At 38.8% G+C, this 17,391-nt stretch overlaps 1 protein-coding gene across 8 annotated transcripts in view; it reads left to right on the top strand.

Moving 5' to 3' along the window:
• Positions 1 to 17,391, top strand: part of AHCYL2 (adenosylhomocysteinase like 2) — a 154,989-nt gene that overhangs the window by 96,088 nt on the left and 41,510 nt on the right. For 4 of the 8 annotated variants that reach the window (XM_072652774.1, XM_072652773.1, XM_072652776.1 and 1 more), the window contains exon 2: positions 2,501 to 2,629. The exons of the other annotated variants lie outside the window; for them this stretch is intronic. In XM_072652774.1, the coding sequence (XP_072508875.1) occupies positions 2,501 to 2,629 (129 nt within the window). The remainder of the gene's footprint in view (positions 1 to 2,500; positions 2,630 to 17,391) is intronic. 8 annotated transcript variants of the gene reach the window in all.

The raw sequence follows: 17,391 nt of genomic DNA, 5'->3' as shown, positions 1-17,391 counted from the left end.
TATCTTTGGAGTTCATTGGCTTTGTCATAAATAGAGATCATTTGTTCTTTTGATACTATTGTCTTTGTTTTTTCTTCTATATTTTCCTTCAGTAATTTTGTATCCAGTGTTCCATATCTTTCATTTCTTTGCAGAAACTCCAGCACGAATTCAATTTTTTAAATATCCAAATTGTCTTAAAAATTTTTAGAAGACCTATAAATTGAGATATACCCTTTCTTAATTTCTTCCTCTGTGGATTTCATTTCTCTTTTAACCTATTCTGGAATTTAATGTTTCTATTCCATTTTCTCTTACTATTCCATAATATTCTGTGTTTTGTCAGGCATTGGTTTACTTAGGTTTGTCTTGTAATATATGGAGGGAAAAGAAGGGAATAAGCATTTACATAGTGCCTACTATATGCTAGGCCCTATTTTAAGTGTTTTTACAAATATTATCTCATTTATTTTCATAACAACTCTGATGGGTTAGGTGCTACTATTAGCCCAGTTTTACAATTGAAGAAACTGAGGCAAACAGAAGTTAAGTGGGGCAGAATTTAACTTAGGTCTTCCTGACTCCAAGTCCAGTGCTCTATTCTCTGTGACATCAACTGCCTCATATATGAGATTTTATGATCCTCTCTGTTGATTTATCTCCTTGCATTCTATATTGGAGTTGACTGAGTTTTCTTCCTCTTAAAATCTTTGGCCATTCAGTTCATTTCCCTTATATTATACCCCTGTCACTTCCTGATATTGGTTATACCCCAGTGCTGGACTGCGTAGTGGCCTTAGCTTTCTCCTATCTTGGAGATTTAATTTTCACCAGCTTTGGGCTCTCCTTTGAGTAGCTTGAGGGTGGGAGACGGGGAAAAAACAGGACTGGCCTTATCTGGGTTTCAGTCTCAATTCCTTCTGGTTAGCTGTAGTACTCCCTATTCTAGTTTTTAACTTGCTTTTCCTTTCCTTTTCTTGTTGGGCTTAATCAGCATCTGCTGCTTTTTACAGGGTTGGGGAAAGGTACAGGAGGTGTTCCAGGTAGCATTCCTGAAGCTTTGTGTATATAACCTAGGAGCTTCTGTATTTCAAGGGCTGGATTCTTCCTCTCACCTCCTCACTTGACTGAGCAAAATCTATACCTGCTTAATTGTGGCTGTGTGGAGGATAGCCTTTGATTGAGGTAACTTGCTGGCACACTCTCTATCTTGAGTAGATCCCAATATAGGCCTCAAGATACAAGGCACACAAAGAACACAAAGAATCGAAATCGAGGGGATGCCCATCAGTTGGGGAATGACTGAATAAGTTGTGGTATATGAATGTAATGGAGTACTACTGTGCTATAAGAAATGATGAGCAGGTGAACTTCAAAAATATCTGGGAAGACTTAAATGAACTGATGCTGAGCAAAGTGAAAGAACTATGGAGTCTGAAAGTAAATAGAAGTATACTATTTTCTCTCTTTTTTGTTGTTTCTTTCTTGTGAATTTTCCCTTTTATTCTGATTCTTCTTTTACAACATGACTAATGTGGAAATATGTTTTATGTGATTATACATGTATAGACTATATCAGATTGTATGTCATCTTGGGGAGGGGAAAGAGGAAGGAGGAAGAAGAAAAATTTTGAAATTTAAAATCTTGTAAAAGTGAATTTTGAAAATTATCTTTGCATGTAATTGGAAAAATTAAAATACTATTAAGTGTGGGGGGAAATACACTCCCACAGGTTACTCCCTGCTGGGAGTGTTGATGGAGGAGGGGTGCAGAGTAAACACTTTAAGGATTTGTATTCTTGGCTTTAAGGATTTGCATTCTCTAAGAATTTTGCCACATGAAGTTCTCTCTTTTTTTTTTGTCCTGTGGATTCAGCTGTAATTGCTGTATATATGGTATATAATTCCTTGAAAAGGGGGTGGAAGTTAATGGGGATTGGGGAGAGTGTGTGGTTCTCCATCTTGTTGGCCCTATTACCTGTTAATTTCAGAGATATACTCTTTTAAGGAAATGTAGAAGAGGGTACAGTGGGGGAGAGCATGATGGAAATTATTTGCATGGAGATCAAAGGAGTCAGTATTGTCATCAACCTGTATTACAGACCACTTGACTTGAAAAGGGAAATGGGTTAGTTCAGGAAACAGATCATAACCTGGCACAGGGGCATAGCATAAAGTAGTGATAGAGAATTTAAAGTATCTGGACATTTTATAATAATGATAATGATAGTAATAATAATATCATTTATATAGTGCTTTACGATTTGCAAAGTGTTCTATATATGTTATCTTGTTGGATAGAAGAACTCTCAGCCGAGGAAGCTGAAGCTGAGACATAAAATGATTTGCCCAGGCCAGGGTGATAGTTAGTTTGAACTTTGGTCTTTCTGATTCTTAGTAGAACAGTATCTACTGTGCCACCTAGCTGCTCGTATCTGTCTGTGCTATCTCTACCTCTACCTAAAGCAGAACAATTTATAGTTTCTTTGCCAGCCTTAATGATAATTTTATCTTTCAAAAGCTGGAAAAACCAATGAAGGGAACTTCTATCCTGGACCTGATTCTTGCCAACAAGGAGGTTGCTGGGGTGGAAGTGAAGGGAACCTTGGAGAGAAGTGACCACTCCATCTTAGAATTTGTGACAGAGAAGGTGAGGAACACCAAGCATAATCTAATGTGTACGTTAAATTTGGGGAAATCAGATTTCAAAGGCTTCTCATAGAATCCCATATACTATAATTATACAGAGAAAGCCCAAGAGGGATAGAAATCTCTTGAATTAAATTAGAAATACACAAGAAACAGTTCTGATGGGGGCAACAGGTATTATTTAAAGAAACAAATGTAGATACACAGGAAACTCAGCAACTAGTTGTTTTTTAAAACCATGAACAAGTTTAGAAACAAGGGCAGGTAAGAGAGGATGAATAGGAAAGTGTAGTACAGTTCTGTAAGTGTATTTCAAGAATGCCAAAGGTCAGAATGAGATAATAAGGAAAGCTGAGCACTTTAAAAAAGGAGTCTTTGTTTTCTTTTTTAGCAAAGATAGAGAAAAGAGGAAGGTCAAAGAAGTGATAGGACTGCTAATTGGTGTAAATTCATTCAGCAAGCATTTATTAAACACCTGCCCGGTGAAGAGCACCACACTAGGTGCTGTTGATACAGAGACTATAGCAAAAGAGTCCCCACCCTCAAGGAACTTACCTTCTGTTGGTGAGACGCATCTTTTACACAGAAAATAAGGGTGAGATGATTGAGGAAAGAGAGCACTAACAACTTTGAAGGTCAAAAAAGGCTTTCCTGGAACAAAGAACAATCAAAAGCAAATCATGCAAAGTTACAGAGAACAAGCCTGACCCTGAAGGGAAGATTTGAGAAGACACCCCTGTTTCACTCATTCACTGAGGAGGAAGGTCCATGGGTGTGTTACAATGTACATGTTTTCAGGCTTTCAAAAAGATTTTCCCCCTTTTTAATTAAAAATCTTATTTGTTATGTGGAATAACTCTCTGGGATTGGGGGGGAGATGGTGTACTTGAAGAAATTCTGATGATGTAAAAAACAAAGGATAAGATTCCCATAGAAGGTAACACCTAAATTGAGTCTTTGAGTTGATCAAGAGGCAGAGGTAAGACAAGAATACAGTCCAAGGATGGAGGCCTATACAGAGGCACTGGGACAAGTGGTGGAGTCCTGTGTTGAAAGAATTGCAGTTAAATCAGTTTACCTGAAAACTTGAGTCTATGAGGGGCAGTAATATGAATAAGCCTGGAACAGGATGGTGAAAGGTGAGAAATTTCTATTGTATTTTAGAGACAATAGGGAACCACCAAAAATTCTTGAGTAAGAGATTTCTGTAGTTAACCTTGTGCTTTAAGAATTTTGATAACTGTGAAAAATTGATTGAAGATATAGAAAGACTAGATGTAGGGAGACCAGTAGGAAGATATTGCAATATTCCAGGTGGAACACAATTAACTGAGGTAGTGGCTAAATGAGTAGAGAGATGCTCTGAAGGAAGATTTATGAAAACTTGGGATTTGCTTAGACCTATGGGGAATGAGGAAGAGTAACAAATCAGGCGTGACCCCAGGTTTCAAACCTTGGTGACTAGATGGATCTTAGACTTAGAACACAAAACATAGAGGTTGTCTGACACTTTTATGTATGAGGAAACTGAGGCCCAAAAAGTTAAGTGGGATCTGAAACTAGGTCCTGTAGTCTAAACATCATATTCTTTCTACTCTTCTACACAATGGTGTTCCCTCACACAGGAAAGTTTGGAGAAAGCATGTGTTTTTTTGAGGGAGGGAGGAATGAGTTTTATTTTGGATATAGTGAGTTTGAAACACTGGTGGAACATCTAAATGGAGAGATCTGGTAGGCAGTTGGTAATTCAGGACTAGAGCACAGGAATTTGGGCTAGTTATATAGATTTGGGAGTCTTCTGCATTAAGATAATTGAACTCATAGGAGCTGATTAAAACATTAAGAGAGGTGGGGAAAGAAGGTCTGGAACAGAGCCTAGGTATCTGCTGTTAGGGCAAGACATGGATAATGATTCAGCTTAAGGAAATTGAAAAGGGGTAGCCAGATGGGTAGGATTAAAATCAGGAGAAAGCCTTGTCAATTAGCCAACTTTTTTTAAACACTTACTTTGTGCTAGGCACTGTGCTAGGATACAAATATATCCCTTTACTCAAAGGAGATTACATTTGACTATACATGTTCACATATACTAAATAAAGGATCTGTAGAAAATATAGATCTTTATTGGAAGTTACTAACACCTGGGTGAATTAGATAAAGGCCATTGAAGGAGACTGTGCTTGAGCTGAGCCTTGAAGGGAGTCAGAGGTGAAGGTGAGGGAAGAGACCATTTCAGGTATGGAGGACAGCCTTGCAAAGGTACAGAGGCAAAAGATGAACTCATAGGTAGTGGAAATAGCAAGCAGGATATTCTTGCTGGTGCTGAGTGTTCAGAAGGGAGTACTGTGTAATCAACTTGGAAAGGACTTTAAATGTCTAAGAGGGAAGTTAGTATTTTATTCTAAAAGCAATAGGAGGGTACTGAGCCTTCCAGAGCAGGAGTGACATGGTAAGACCTATACTTGAGAATAGCAATTTGGCAGTTTGTGGAAAATGGATTGGAGAAAAGAGAAATTGGATTCCAGGAGACTTTAAGAATCTGTTACAGTAGTACAGGAGAAAGGTGGGCTTAGGATAGTTGTGATGTGAGGAGAGAAAAAGGGGCAGTGCTACAGATGTTGAGAGTAGAATCATTGATTTGGCAATTGATTATCTATGGGGGTGGAGTAAGAATGAACAGTTGAGGAGATATTGAGTTTGAGGTGGAGATGAATGCATTTGGAGATATGGGCCTGAAGTTTAGGAGAGAGATGCATAGTTACCAAGGAATCTGATAGGAAGAGAGCCACTATAGAGCAGTGTCACAAAAACCTGAGAAGAAGAGGAGAGCTAAAGAGAAGGTCAAAGGAGATGAGGCCTGAGAAAAAGACCTATAGAGTTAGTAATTAAGAGATTGTTAATAAACTTAACAAGAACAGTTTTAGTCAAGTGGTCTGGTCAAAAATCAGCTTTTAAGGGATTGAAAAATGAGTGGGAGGTGAGGCAGATGGAGGTAATAGAGTGTAGACTTTGGCATTTGATTATGAAGGGAGGGAGAGATATAGATATGTCTTGGGGGAAGAGCAGGTTCAAGTGAAGCATTTTTAAAGGACATGGGAAACTTGGTAAACATTAGAAAAGGAGCCAGTAGTTTAGGAGAAGATAAATGCAAGAGAGGGACAGACACTGAAGGGGGTGGGATCAAAGACCTATTATGGAGTTGTTTGTCCTTAGCTAGGAACAAACCTACCTCTTTGTCAGAGACTGCAGCAAAGAAGGAATAAACAATAATGATGTATGAGTTTTTTGAAATATAATATTGGGGTGAAATAGGAGTTTGAAAGGATTGGCTCCAGGTATGACTGAGGAGTGGATCTGCATCGAAGAGTGGCTTTTCTGGGTTAGGTGAGGTATGTCAGTGCCAACCTGCAGCCTAATTTAAAACCTGTGGTGAAATAACTGGAGCAGGAATCCCAAACCAAAGGGGAGGCTGAAGTTCTGTCATTCTGAACTGGGAGAGCTGAGTGAGCAGAGCTGACTGATAGTGGCTGAGCCCAGCAGCAGTCTACTGGGACTACCAAAAAGGGGCAAGCCAACAGAAATGTTGTGCAGACCCAAACTTGGTTCAGGAATTTATAGAACTCAGACTAGGAGGATTGTGATAGGACTTTAAAAGTTTGTAAGTCCCAGCCAGAGTTGTCCCTGGAATTCAGGAATAGCACAGCAATAGCAAAGAAAGCAACAGAAGGGCCTAGAAGGCCAAGAGCTCAGCCCAGAAACTCTTTCCTCTTCTCTGACACTGCAACCACCCTTGTATATTGCTTCACACCTGAACCACTGAAATTGTCTGCTGGTTGGTCTGTCTACCTGAAGTATCTCTCTACTTCAATTCATTCTATATTTAGCTGTCAAATTGACAAACCTAAAGCCCAGGTCTGATCATTCTCCTGCCTCCCCCATTTACTCACCAGGAATGGCTTCCTGTTGTATCCAGGATCAAATTAAAGATCCTCTGTTTGACTTTTGAAGCTCTTAATAACCTTACCCCTTTCTAACTTTCTGGTCTTCTCTATTCCCCTCTCTATACTCTGGAATCCAGTGGTCCTGACCTTCTTGCTTTTCCTTGAACTAGACATTCCATCTCCCTGCTTTAGGCATTTTCACTTGCTTTCCCACATGCTTGGGATACTTTCCTTCATATCTGCTTCCTTCAAGTCTCAATTAAAGTCCCATCTTTTACAAGAAGTCTTTCCCTGTCCTTCTTAATGTTACTACCTTCCTGCTGAAGCTACTCCCGATTTGTCTTTCATATATTTTATTATATATCTTATTAATTATAAGTTTATATATCTTACTAGTTGTCAGCATGTTGCCTCCCTCATTAGACTATGAGCTCCTTGAGAGCAGGGGCTGGTTTTTATTCTAACCTTTTTTTATGCTCACTACTTAGTACAGTATCTGCCATGTATTAGGTTTGACAAATGCTAGCTGACTTACTGACCGACATTCTCCCCAGAAGTGCACAGAGCCTGGCCCTAACATAAAGTCTGAATTAAGGAAGTCAGCTGGAAGAATAATGAACAAAAAATAAATCCTACCCTTAAAGAGCTCTTCTATTGAGAGGGGTGCGCAAACCCAGAAGAACAGAATGACTCCGAAACATCTGTAAGCCAAGCTACAAAGCGAAACACAACTTGAGTACAAGTTCAGCACTAAAGGGAACAGTGCTAGGCAGGGTGGGAGGGATGAGTGCTATGGAAGTTTGGACACAGTTGAATTTTCAGAATTTATAGTGGTCCAGAATTGAGACAGATAATGAGTTACTAGAACAAGCCTGAACCAGGGTAATCAGACTGGGAATGAAAAGGACAAGATTGCATGGAAGAGATGTTAAGGAACAAAAATTAGCAACTTTGATAGTTTGGACAGGATAAGAGGTCAAAGAATCCCTCATTCAACCAGTGTTTGATGAAATGCCTGCTATATGTACATGCATGTCTTGCTTTGGTTAGAAGTTGCCAGAGCTCTTACATTAAGGCACAGTCTCTTACCTTAGGATGTTTATATAATGTTGTAGAAGGCTCTTAACTCATATGTCATCCAAGGTAATAACTGTCCCTCCTACCTCCCAGTCTTACCCTGCCCTCTCTGTCTCAGTCCCTTTCTTTTCTTGAGCCACTCTCTGCTTATTCTAAGGATCAACTTTCTACCTCTCCTCCAAACATCTTCATTAGTTTGTTTCCCCAGATCCCAGTACTGTGCCCTGAACACAGGTACTTAATAAATGTTTGTTGAATTTGTTTAGGGGCAAATAATACATACACAAATGTAATACAGAAGTCTATGAGAAAAGTAAAAATAACATGCTGTGTGATGTGAGGCTGGGAAAAGGTAATTACAGATTGTGAAGGAATTAGACTTCAAGGATTAAACAGGCATTTTTAAAAAACCCCATCTGGGCTTTGAAGGATTTCAATAGGTGGGGAGAGTGTGTGTATTTTAGCATTATAGCTGGAGTAACAAGCTGGGCCTAGCCCTAGGCAAAGAGCTGGAGGCCCTGACCTCGTAGTTCTTTTGCTATCTTAACTCCAGTGGAACTTCACGTCTACTCTATTTCAACTACGTATTAGCATAGCCACAAATTCTTTCTCACCCAAACAGAATTGTTCCACCTCCACTATCTCCAATTTGGAGTTTCCTATATGGCCATAATTTTCTTACAGCTATTCATACTTACTCTTTGCCTGCATTATGACCTATTGTCCCACCTGCATTATGACCCTTTTTTTTTTGTTCTCCCACTCTAGTGCCTTCCCTCTAGGTTCTTTTGTCTAGAACCCAATAGCCAGACATTTCACTCTGACACTCTAGAATACCTGCCTTCGCCTTCAACTGAGGCCACGCTGGTCCCCAGCCCTGGCCTATCCAGGCTTCTCCAGCAGATTGATGTATCTTGTAATGACACTTGATCTTTGTAGGTTGTTTTAGTCCTAGAGAAATGGTGCACAATCCTAGGCATAGCAGAGTTCCTGGCCTCCTAAGCATTTAAGGGGGCAATTAGTTCCTCCGTGATAAAGTCTTTTAGAAATAAGTGAACAGAAAATAATGGATTATGTGACAAGGTGTCTTGTATCAGATTCCTTTTAAAATAATGCAGAAAGAAAACTTGTATTGGAGAGTTGGGGAAAAGACGATTATAGAGGATATAGTTCATCTGGAAATCATGGCACATGCTCTGCTATATGGAAATGCTATTTCTCTCTGAAACTTAGAATAACTGACAAAAACCCAGTGTTGAGTAACCTAGTCACTTGAAACAATACTAGTTCTAATTAGGAGACTCTGTTTCACTAAAGCTTTGCTGCTTCCTATAACTGCTTTCAAAGAGGGCTGGCTGTACTTGTACAGCATTATCAGAGCCAGGCTGCTTGTGTGTACATAGCTAAAGGAGCCAGCAGAGGGAGTTGTGGTATTAAAAGTCCCATCCTACTTTCTAAAGCCTGCTATATTCCTGGATTTTGCCACAAAGCTTCCCTTGACTCCATCTGTAACTCCCCATCTAAAGTTAACTTGAGAGATATTCAAGTTGGTGTCATGGCCCTAGTTGTGAGCAGGTGTGGGCATCATTACCTCCTTCAGGACATTCTGAATTTCATTGTTAACTGGAACACACTTCCTAATTTTAAGGAGGCTGCGAATTTGCCACACCAACCCAAAGCAAGTAGCTCTTGAGAAGTGAGTGCCTTGTTGACCTTGATCCTATTGATCTTGGTATCAGCTCTTCCAGTGACGTGTCCCAAGGGGCGGGGGAGAAGTGACACCCAAGAAAAAAAGAAGGCAGGCGTCTGACAACTTGGCATTGTTTTGCGGCAGAAAGTAAGCCCTGGGGTAGGTGGGGCAGAGTGTTTGAGTTGCCCTGGGCAAGTTTCTTGTGGGAAGAACAGTCATTGGGTTTGGAACCTTGCATCGGGCTCTGGATTTAAATCTAAAGCAGAAACCTTTGACCACTGAAGCAGCCTATTTATTACTTGTCTGGCACTTATCTAATTAGCTCCATTTGAATTGGAAACCTCTGTGGGAAGGACAGGGGACAGTCAGAGCTGCTGTTTTGAACTTCCTGAGTAGGTGTTCGGCAGTTCTTAGCAGAGATTAAGCACCCACTCTAACCCATCCCTGGCATATCCAAAACCTATTTCCATTCTTCATCAGGACACATTTTAGCTGCTGAAGCCTACACCATGGAGAAGTGGGACGGTAATGCAGGCACTCCCTCTGCTTTTGCTATGCCTGATTGGATGGTGAGTCTTTTGGCTGCTTTGCTTTTCCTTCTTGAGGAAAGATAGGGACGTCATTTCTGACAGGTGGAAATGAACACTTAGCCCCTGCCAGGATATGTAGTAAACTATTTCTAACCTATCTGAGGGAACTTAAGATGGAGTCCATTCATTGTTCTGCTTACTTCCTATGTAATGGGTTAAACTTCTTTCCTGACCATGGGGGAGGCTCCAGGATTGTATCAACAAGTCTGTACTTGGCTGCTGTTGTTTATATTGACTTCTGTGATAGGTTGGGGACATTTCTGAAACTGTATTTGAGGTACATTTCTGTTACTTGTTTTGCACTGCAATTCTAGGATTGAGGTTCAATTTATTCCTCACTGAGTGAAAGAAGAAACAAGTGAGAGAAAATCAGAACCTAAAAGTACCATCACACCACCCCTCACCCCTTCTAAAGTATCTGGAATGATTAAAAAAAATTTCTGAAAATCGTTTTTGGAGAGAAAAACTTCCCTCAAATTTTCCACTCATGGGCCTTTGTTCTTAACCTCCTTATCAATGATTAATTCTTAAAACCAACTTGTATCCCAGGTACTGAAGTAAACCTGGAATGTGTCTGGTAAATGTAGTTTCCTGTGGAGAAATGAGTTTAACCCAAATGTACAAATTAATCATAAGCTTATATTGCTGAACCTAGAAAAAAATCAGTTTTAGTATTCTTTTTGTTTTAAAATTTAATTTTTTTTATAGTGATACATTTTGTTTGGACAGCTCCAAACCCCCAAGTGACCCCTCTCACATAGTGCATTTCTTGAAAATAGTTTAAAAAAACTATCAAATAGAATGTGATTTATAGTTCATGTATTTTTTAAAAATTGTAAGTGAATTCAAAGCACTATTCAGCCAATCAAGAATTCATTAAGCACTGTGATATTTTCTATCAACAAAAGTACTTACCATCAATATACTGAAAGAGTATTCATTATGCACAGTTTGTACTGTATTTTGCTTGGATTTTAGAATCTAAGTACTATGGAGATAGTCGGTGTTTGGATAGATTAGGTAAGTACCGATTTCCTTCCACCCCATATACAACTTTTTCGTTTCCTTTAATGAGTCTCCATGTCCAACCTTCCTATTCATGCAACTATCCTCAGTTTTTATTAACATACTGTGATAGAGAAGTAGGAGGAGGCAAGTTTTAAATTTTGGATAGAGAGACATTCTTGTTTCTTCCTAACTCAGGCTTAGTTTAGTATGTTTTAGGGTAAAAATAGACTACTAACTTGGAAATTTTGATCCTGTATTTATTTATTTTAGTGTAAGCTTTCTAGCTTGAAAAGCCAAATGAAGTCCCTCTCTTCCTTTGTTCCCCTACTTTGAGGAATTAATCTTTGGGTATCTTTCAAGGGACCTTAGGGAAGGATTAATATAAGTAGGCCAGCATTTTTGAAAAATGGATCAGTAAAAGTTTTCCAGTAACTATTATTGCTGTAGGAATAAGGTCCTGTTCTCTCACCTACTGAGCACATTCACTCAAAACTACAAGTTCTTACTGAACTTTAACCCCATTTACTAGTCTTCTAATTTAGTCATAAGGAAGCTACATTTTGGTAAAGTTATTATGACCATTGTTTATTGGCCTTTTCTGGGGCTGAGTAGCTTTTAGAGTACTCACTGTATTCACTAGTTCATAATAAAGTATTTTTGAAGGCCTTTATTAAAAAATTATACTCTTCTTGATTCAGGAAATAATGTTTTAACCATTTACACTGATTTAGCCATTATACTGCCTTCTTCACTAAAGAAACCTGGTCCTAAAAAGGAATTCAGTGTCAAATTTTATTAGTTATCATGAATTTTCTTACCTAGGGAGCTTTTTGAGATAACAGCCAGTTGCCATTCTAGTGAAACCTTATGGTTTTCTGCTGTGGACATTTAGAAAAACTAACTCTTTACAGTAAATGGCAGAATAGCCAATGTGGTACTTCAAAAGGAAAATGAAAAGGAAAATATACTACTTCATGCTGAACTTCATAGTGATATGGTCAAGAAATTCAACTTTTTTTTCTTAGCTTAGCTTTTTTTTTCATAAAACTTTGGACATAAGGTAGGAATTACTCTTTTTCAATTCATATCTGTGCATGATAGTATGCTGACAATGTATTACTATACAACAAAGTTTTAAGCATCAGAGAGGAACTTCACAGAACTTCAGAGTTCTTCCTGTTGTCAGTGATAATGTTTGGTAAGTATGATAAGAACTGAGCTCAAATCCTGTCTCAGATGCCAGTTGTATGACTCTGAGTGCACTTCTCTCAACCTTAGTTTCTTTATCTGTAAAATGGGAATAATAATATCATCTGCCTTACATTGTTGAGAGGAACAGATCAGTTAAAATATATAAAGCACTTTGCAAACCTTAAAGTCCTATATAAATGCTAGCTATCATAAATACCATTCTAGATAATGTATTAATTTTACTTCAATTTAATGTTTTCCCATTTATAGCATTCTTTTCCTCATTTCCCTATCTCCAGCCCTTCAGAAAAATTCAAGGAGAGTTTTATTTTCTGAACTTTATTAGGTAGCAATGAAGAAGGAATTTCAGGTTCAACTTTTATAATACACTCTTTCCATGTGCTGACTGATGTACCAGAGATTAGCCAATTTGGCCCAAGTAATCTAGATTCTACACAGGATGTTAAAATTATTTGGTTTGTTCAGGCCTACCAAACCATTCTTGAAATGCTTTGATCTGCTGCCACTACTTTCCACCAAGCCAGCCACCACGTTTCACTCTGCCTATCTATATTGGATTGCCTAGTGGTAAAGTGTTAAAGTATCTTTTAGTCTCTAGAAGTAGACTCCCAGGGGGCTCCTACACTGGGTAGGATTTTGAACAAGGGGAAATTTTAGCATGTTTAGTTTCTTTGTTCTAGATAACATATTAACATGGTAAAGTTTATCCTGAAGTTATTCCTTTCTCTCTGGATAGAAAGATGTATCTTAGATCATGGGAACACAGACTTTTGGAATTAGAAAGGTTCTTTCTTTGAGTAGTAAGGTTTTAGCGGAGACTCCTAATAGCATCATAACCCTCCCATCTATTTTGCTAAGGGTCAGAATGTGCAGAAGCAAAGAGGGATCTGCCAAAAAGCCACCCTCAACAAGCAGGGACTTGGGCCACATAGAGCAGGCAATACTCACAGTCTCTTTTTCTCAGAAGTAGGCCAGGAGCATATGTAGGGAGGCCGAGTCACACAATTTGGCAAGGCAAACCCACTGCCCTCACACTAACTCTTCATTAGTCGTTGGAGGATTTTGGCTGCAGACCCTATGCCTTAGTGTATTCTCATAGGAAGAATTTTCTTGGCCTTATGTAGGAAGTAGTACTGGTGGAAGCTTGGAGAACATCAGATTAGGAATTTCCTTTGATGTGTTTACAGTCCTCAAAGAAGCCCTAGTTCTTCTCAGTGGGTGAAATGCCTCCTCATTCACATGGGGGATCAGCATCAAGCTTTCTTGTTTCAACATTTAAATATTTCCACCTCCCACCTCTATTCTCTCCAGTACTTTTCCATAGGGAACTAGTTGACTGACACTCTACAATTTGAGCCAACTGGAGATTCCATTTTTCTCTCAGGGTAGAAATAATCCCATTGAGGTGAAAAGTTTGTGTAAGTAAATGACCTTGTAGGAGGTTGGAAAGTCAGAGTATCTGGTTTAAAAGCTGAGCAATATTTTCTGCTGGAAGCAAGTAATAAATGTTTATTTAAGCAATATCAGAAGCAAAAGTCAACTTTATACATCCTAGGACAATATAAGCACTGTTGTTAACTGCTTACTGAAAAATTTCCTTGGATTTGTAAAACTACTATTATTACACACATATGAATCATCTATATAGAGATAATATTTAAATTCATGGGAGCTGATAGGCTTACCAAGAGAAAGCATGTAAGGGTAGAAGATAATAGGGTCTGGGACCCTCTTGGAAACACTCACAGTTAAGAGGCGAGATATTGATGATGATCTAGAAGAGGACTCACAGAAAACATAAGGCAGATATGAGGAGAACCAAGAGAGAGTAGTGTTTGTCCTGTAAATAAAACAGACACTACAACTTTCTTCTTGGTGAATGCTAAATTTTCATTTTTATATATTATAGCTGTTTCTTGTCTTTCACTCAGGAACATAGGAAAGGACTTTTAGGTTGTTAGTTTGTTCTGCTGGTTCAAGTGATTCTGTGTTGTTAGGTGCAGCTACCAATCTCTATCTACTACATCCAGAAGAAATTATTCCTCTAACATGTTTTCTATTACTACTGTTCTGGGATCATAGTTCTGGTAGGAAAAACCCAGCTTTAAGCAGACTTCACCCAATCAATTGCTCTCACTTGTTTCTTGTTCTCTGCTATCTGTATTTGTAATCATGTAAATATTTGAAAAACAGAAAAGAAATATGAAGTGGGAAGTCAGAGTTTTGGGAGGCAGTGTAGTATAATAGAAAACACTGGAGCAGGTTCAAGAAACTTGAATACTACTTACTTTCTAACTTCAGAGGAGTCGCTTCAACTGCCTTTACAGGAAAAAAAATGACATTCAAGAAGGACAACTATTTGTTTCAGAACCATTTCACCTTAAATATTTTTTTTTTATTTAACTTTTAACATTTATTTTCACAACATTTTGGGTTACAAATTTTCTCCCCTTTTATCCCCTCCCCCCCCCAAACCCAAGCATTCTAATTGCCCCTGTGACCAATCTGCTCTCTCTTCTATCCTCCCTCTCTGCCCTTGTCTCCGTCTTCTCTTTTGTCCTGTAGGGCCAGATAGCTTTCTTGACCCCTTAACCTGTATTTCTTATTTCCCAGTGGTAAGAACATTACATTTGATCCTAACACTTTGAGTTCCAACTTCTTTAGCTCCCTCCCTCCCCACCCCTTCCCTTTGGAAGGCAAGCAATTCAATATAGGCCAAATATGTGTAGTTTTGCAAAAGATTTCCATACTAGTTGTGTTGTATAGGACTAATTATATTTCCCTCCATCCTATCCTGACCCCCATTACTTCTATTCTCTTATGATCCTTTCCCTCCCCATGAGTGTCGACCTCGTATTGCATTCTCCTCCCCATGCCCTCCCCTCCATCCTCCCCCCCACCCTGCTTGTGCCCCTGTCCCCCACTCTCCTGTATTATGAGATAGGTTTTCCTATCAAAATGAGTGTGCATTTTATTCTTTCCTTTAGTGGAATGTGATGAGAGTAGACCTCATGTTTTTCTCTTGCCTCCCCTCTTTATCCCTCCACTAATAAGTCTTTTGCTTGCCTCTTTTATGAGAGATAATTTGCCCCATTCAACTTCTCCCTTTCTCCTCCCAATATTTCTCTCTCTCTGCTTGATTTCATTTTTTTTTTAAGATATGATCCCATTCACCTTAAATATTTTAAAAGAAGAATTTGTATTTATTATATATTTCCCTTGCTTATCCAAATCGTGCTTTCAGAAACTGTACAAAGAATTGCAGTGTCTCTTGGAAATTCAAGAAATTCCAGTATTTCATTCAATCAAAATTTATATTCTGTTAATTTTTTCCCCTTTGGCTTTCAACTCCAGTAACATCAGAAGTGTCCTAGTGATTAAATTTAGTGGTTTTTGAATCTTCCGATTTTTTAGGAGTGAGGAGGACATGGGGAAGGGAGATCTGGACCTGTGTTCATTGGCATAGGGAATGCATGTTGAGAAAATTCCTTCCACCAATACGAGAGCAACTGTTCTGTAGTTAGAGTTGTAAGAGAACTGCCTGGGACACTGAGGGTTAAGTTACTGAAGTGCCTTAGCCAGACTCACAAATCTGGTATTTGTCAGAGGCAGTTCTTGAACCCAGGCCTCCCTGAAGGAGGCTGGTCCTTTATCCCCTATGGAACACTGCACTTAATCTTGGAGGAGAGGCGCTTTTTCACAACATGTTTTCAGGGCCCAGCTCAAGCTTGAGCTCCTCTTTGAAGCCTTTCCTTGGTCACTGAGGCCTACAGCGACTTTCACCTCTTCTGCACTCATGACTTTTAGAGTCATATGCTATATTGTATCATCTCTTTTATTATCATGAGTACATTGTATTTCTTTGTATCATCTGCTGTTCCTGGTAGGCTGCTGTGCATATAGTAGGTCCTCAGTATCAAGATCAAATTGCTAGTAAGTGGAAAAACCTAGAAAAAAATGTTTTGTCTTGGGGTCAAATATACTACTGCATTATTAGGAAACTCTTCAATAGGATAGAGAAAAGCAAGTTTTGGAGATGGCAAAATACAGTTCTCCTAATCAGAATGAATTGGAAGAAAGAATCACAAAAATGTGTATGCACCTGAACATAGCTACAGAGACTGATCCTCCTGAAACTTCCATGTTACTCCCTATTCAACAGAATGTGACTGGAGAAAGAAAACCTCTTTCCATCTGTTTTTCCAATCAAAAAGTTCAAACTGGGTCATAGAATGTTTTCAGTGACCTCAACTAAAACACTGCAATTGCAGTTGAAGCATATTAGGTTGAAAGGAAACAGTAAAGGCAGAAAATGTGGTAAATCAAGGAAACTGATTTTTAGTTTAATATAGAGATAATTGTAAAATAGGGAGAAAAGTCCTTTTGTCTTCCTGGAGGGAAAACGTTTGATAAGTCTAAAATATTGGTGGTGAGAATATTATTGCAGCGACAACTCCTTTAGCACCAGTACTTCTCTTGTTGCTGTTATAATAAGGAAATTCTTTTGTAAGTGGCAGCAATATTGCTAATATTGACCTGGAATGTGTAAAGTCAAGCTAAGTTGTGCTTTTGATATTATTTAAATAAAGTTTTCTAAAGTCCCACATTTCCCCCAGTTTCCTATTGCACTGTATTTCTTTGTACCACCTACAGTGCCTGGCAAACCGCTTTACACGGAGTAGTTACTGACGCTTTAAACTGGGTATCCTGGAAACATCTTAAACCCACCCTAACCCTCCTTTCTTCCAAACTTCCATACTTCTGTCAAAGGTACCACTACCCTACCTAGGTTTGTCAGTTGGCATTTTCCTGGTTTTTCATTCTACATATCCAGTCGAACAGTTGTCTTTTCTCTCTGCTGACACAGTTAGAACCTTAGTTCAGGCCTTCGTTGCCAAGATCAGTGCTGTCAAACTTAATAGTAAAGGGGCCACTAATCTGTATATAAAGATCCCTGCAGACCACATAATTACTTAGTTTTGAAACTAATGAATGTTATCTGTCTTTTGTTACATTTTTATTTATCTTGTAAAATATTTCCCAATTACATTTTTTATCTGGTTCAAATACCACTGGAAGGCAGCATATTTGACACCTCTGTCCTAGATTATTACAACAGCCTCTTAATTGGACTCCTAGACTCAAGTCTCTCCCCACTCTAATTCGTCTTAGGCATTGCTGCCTAAGTGATTTTCTTGAAGTTCAGATCTGTCCATGTCACTTCTCTCCTCAATGAATCCTAGTG

The sequence above is a fragment of the Notamacropus eugenii genome, chromosome 3 (genome assembly GCF_028372415.1).
Source record: "Notamacropus eugenii isolate mMacEug1 chromosome 3, mMacEug1.pri_v2, whole genome shotgun sequence".
Lineage (NCBI taxonomy): Eukaryota > Metazoa > Chordata > Mammalia > Diprotodontia > Macropodidae > Notamacropus > Notamacropus eugenii.
This window is presented reverse-complemented; position numbering and strand designations above follow the sequence as displayed.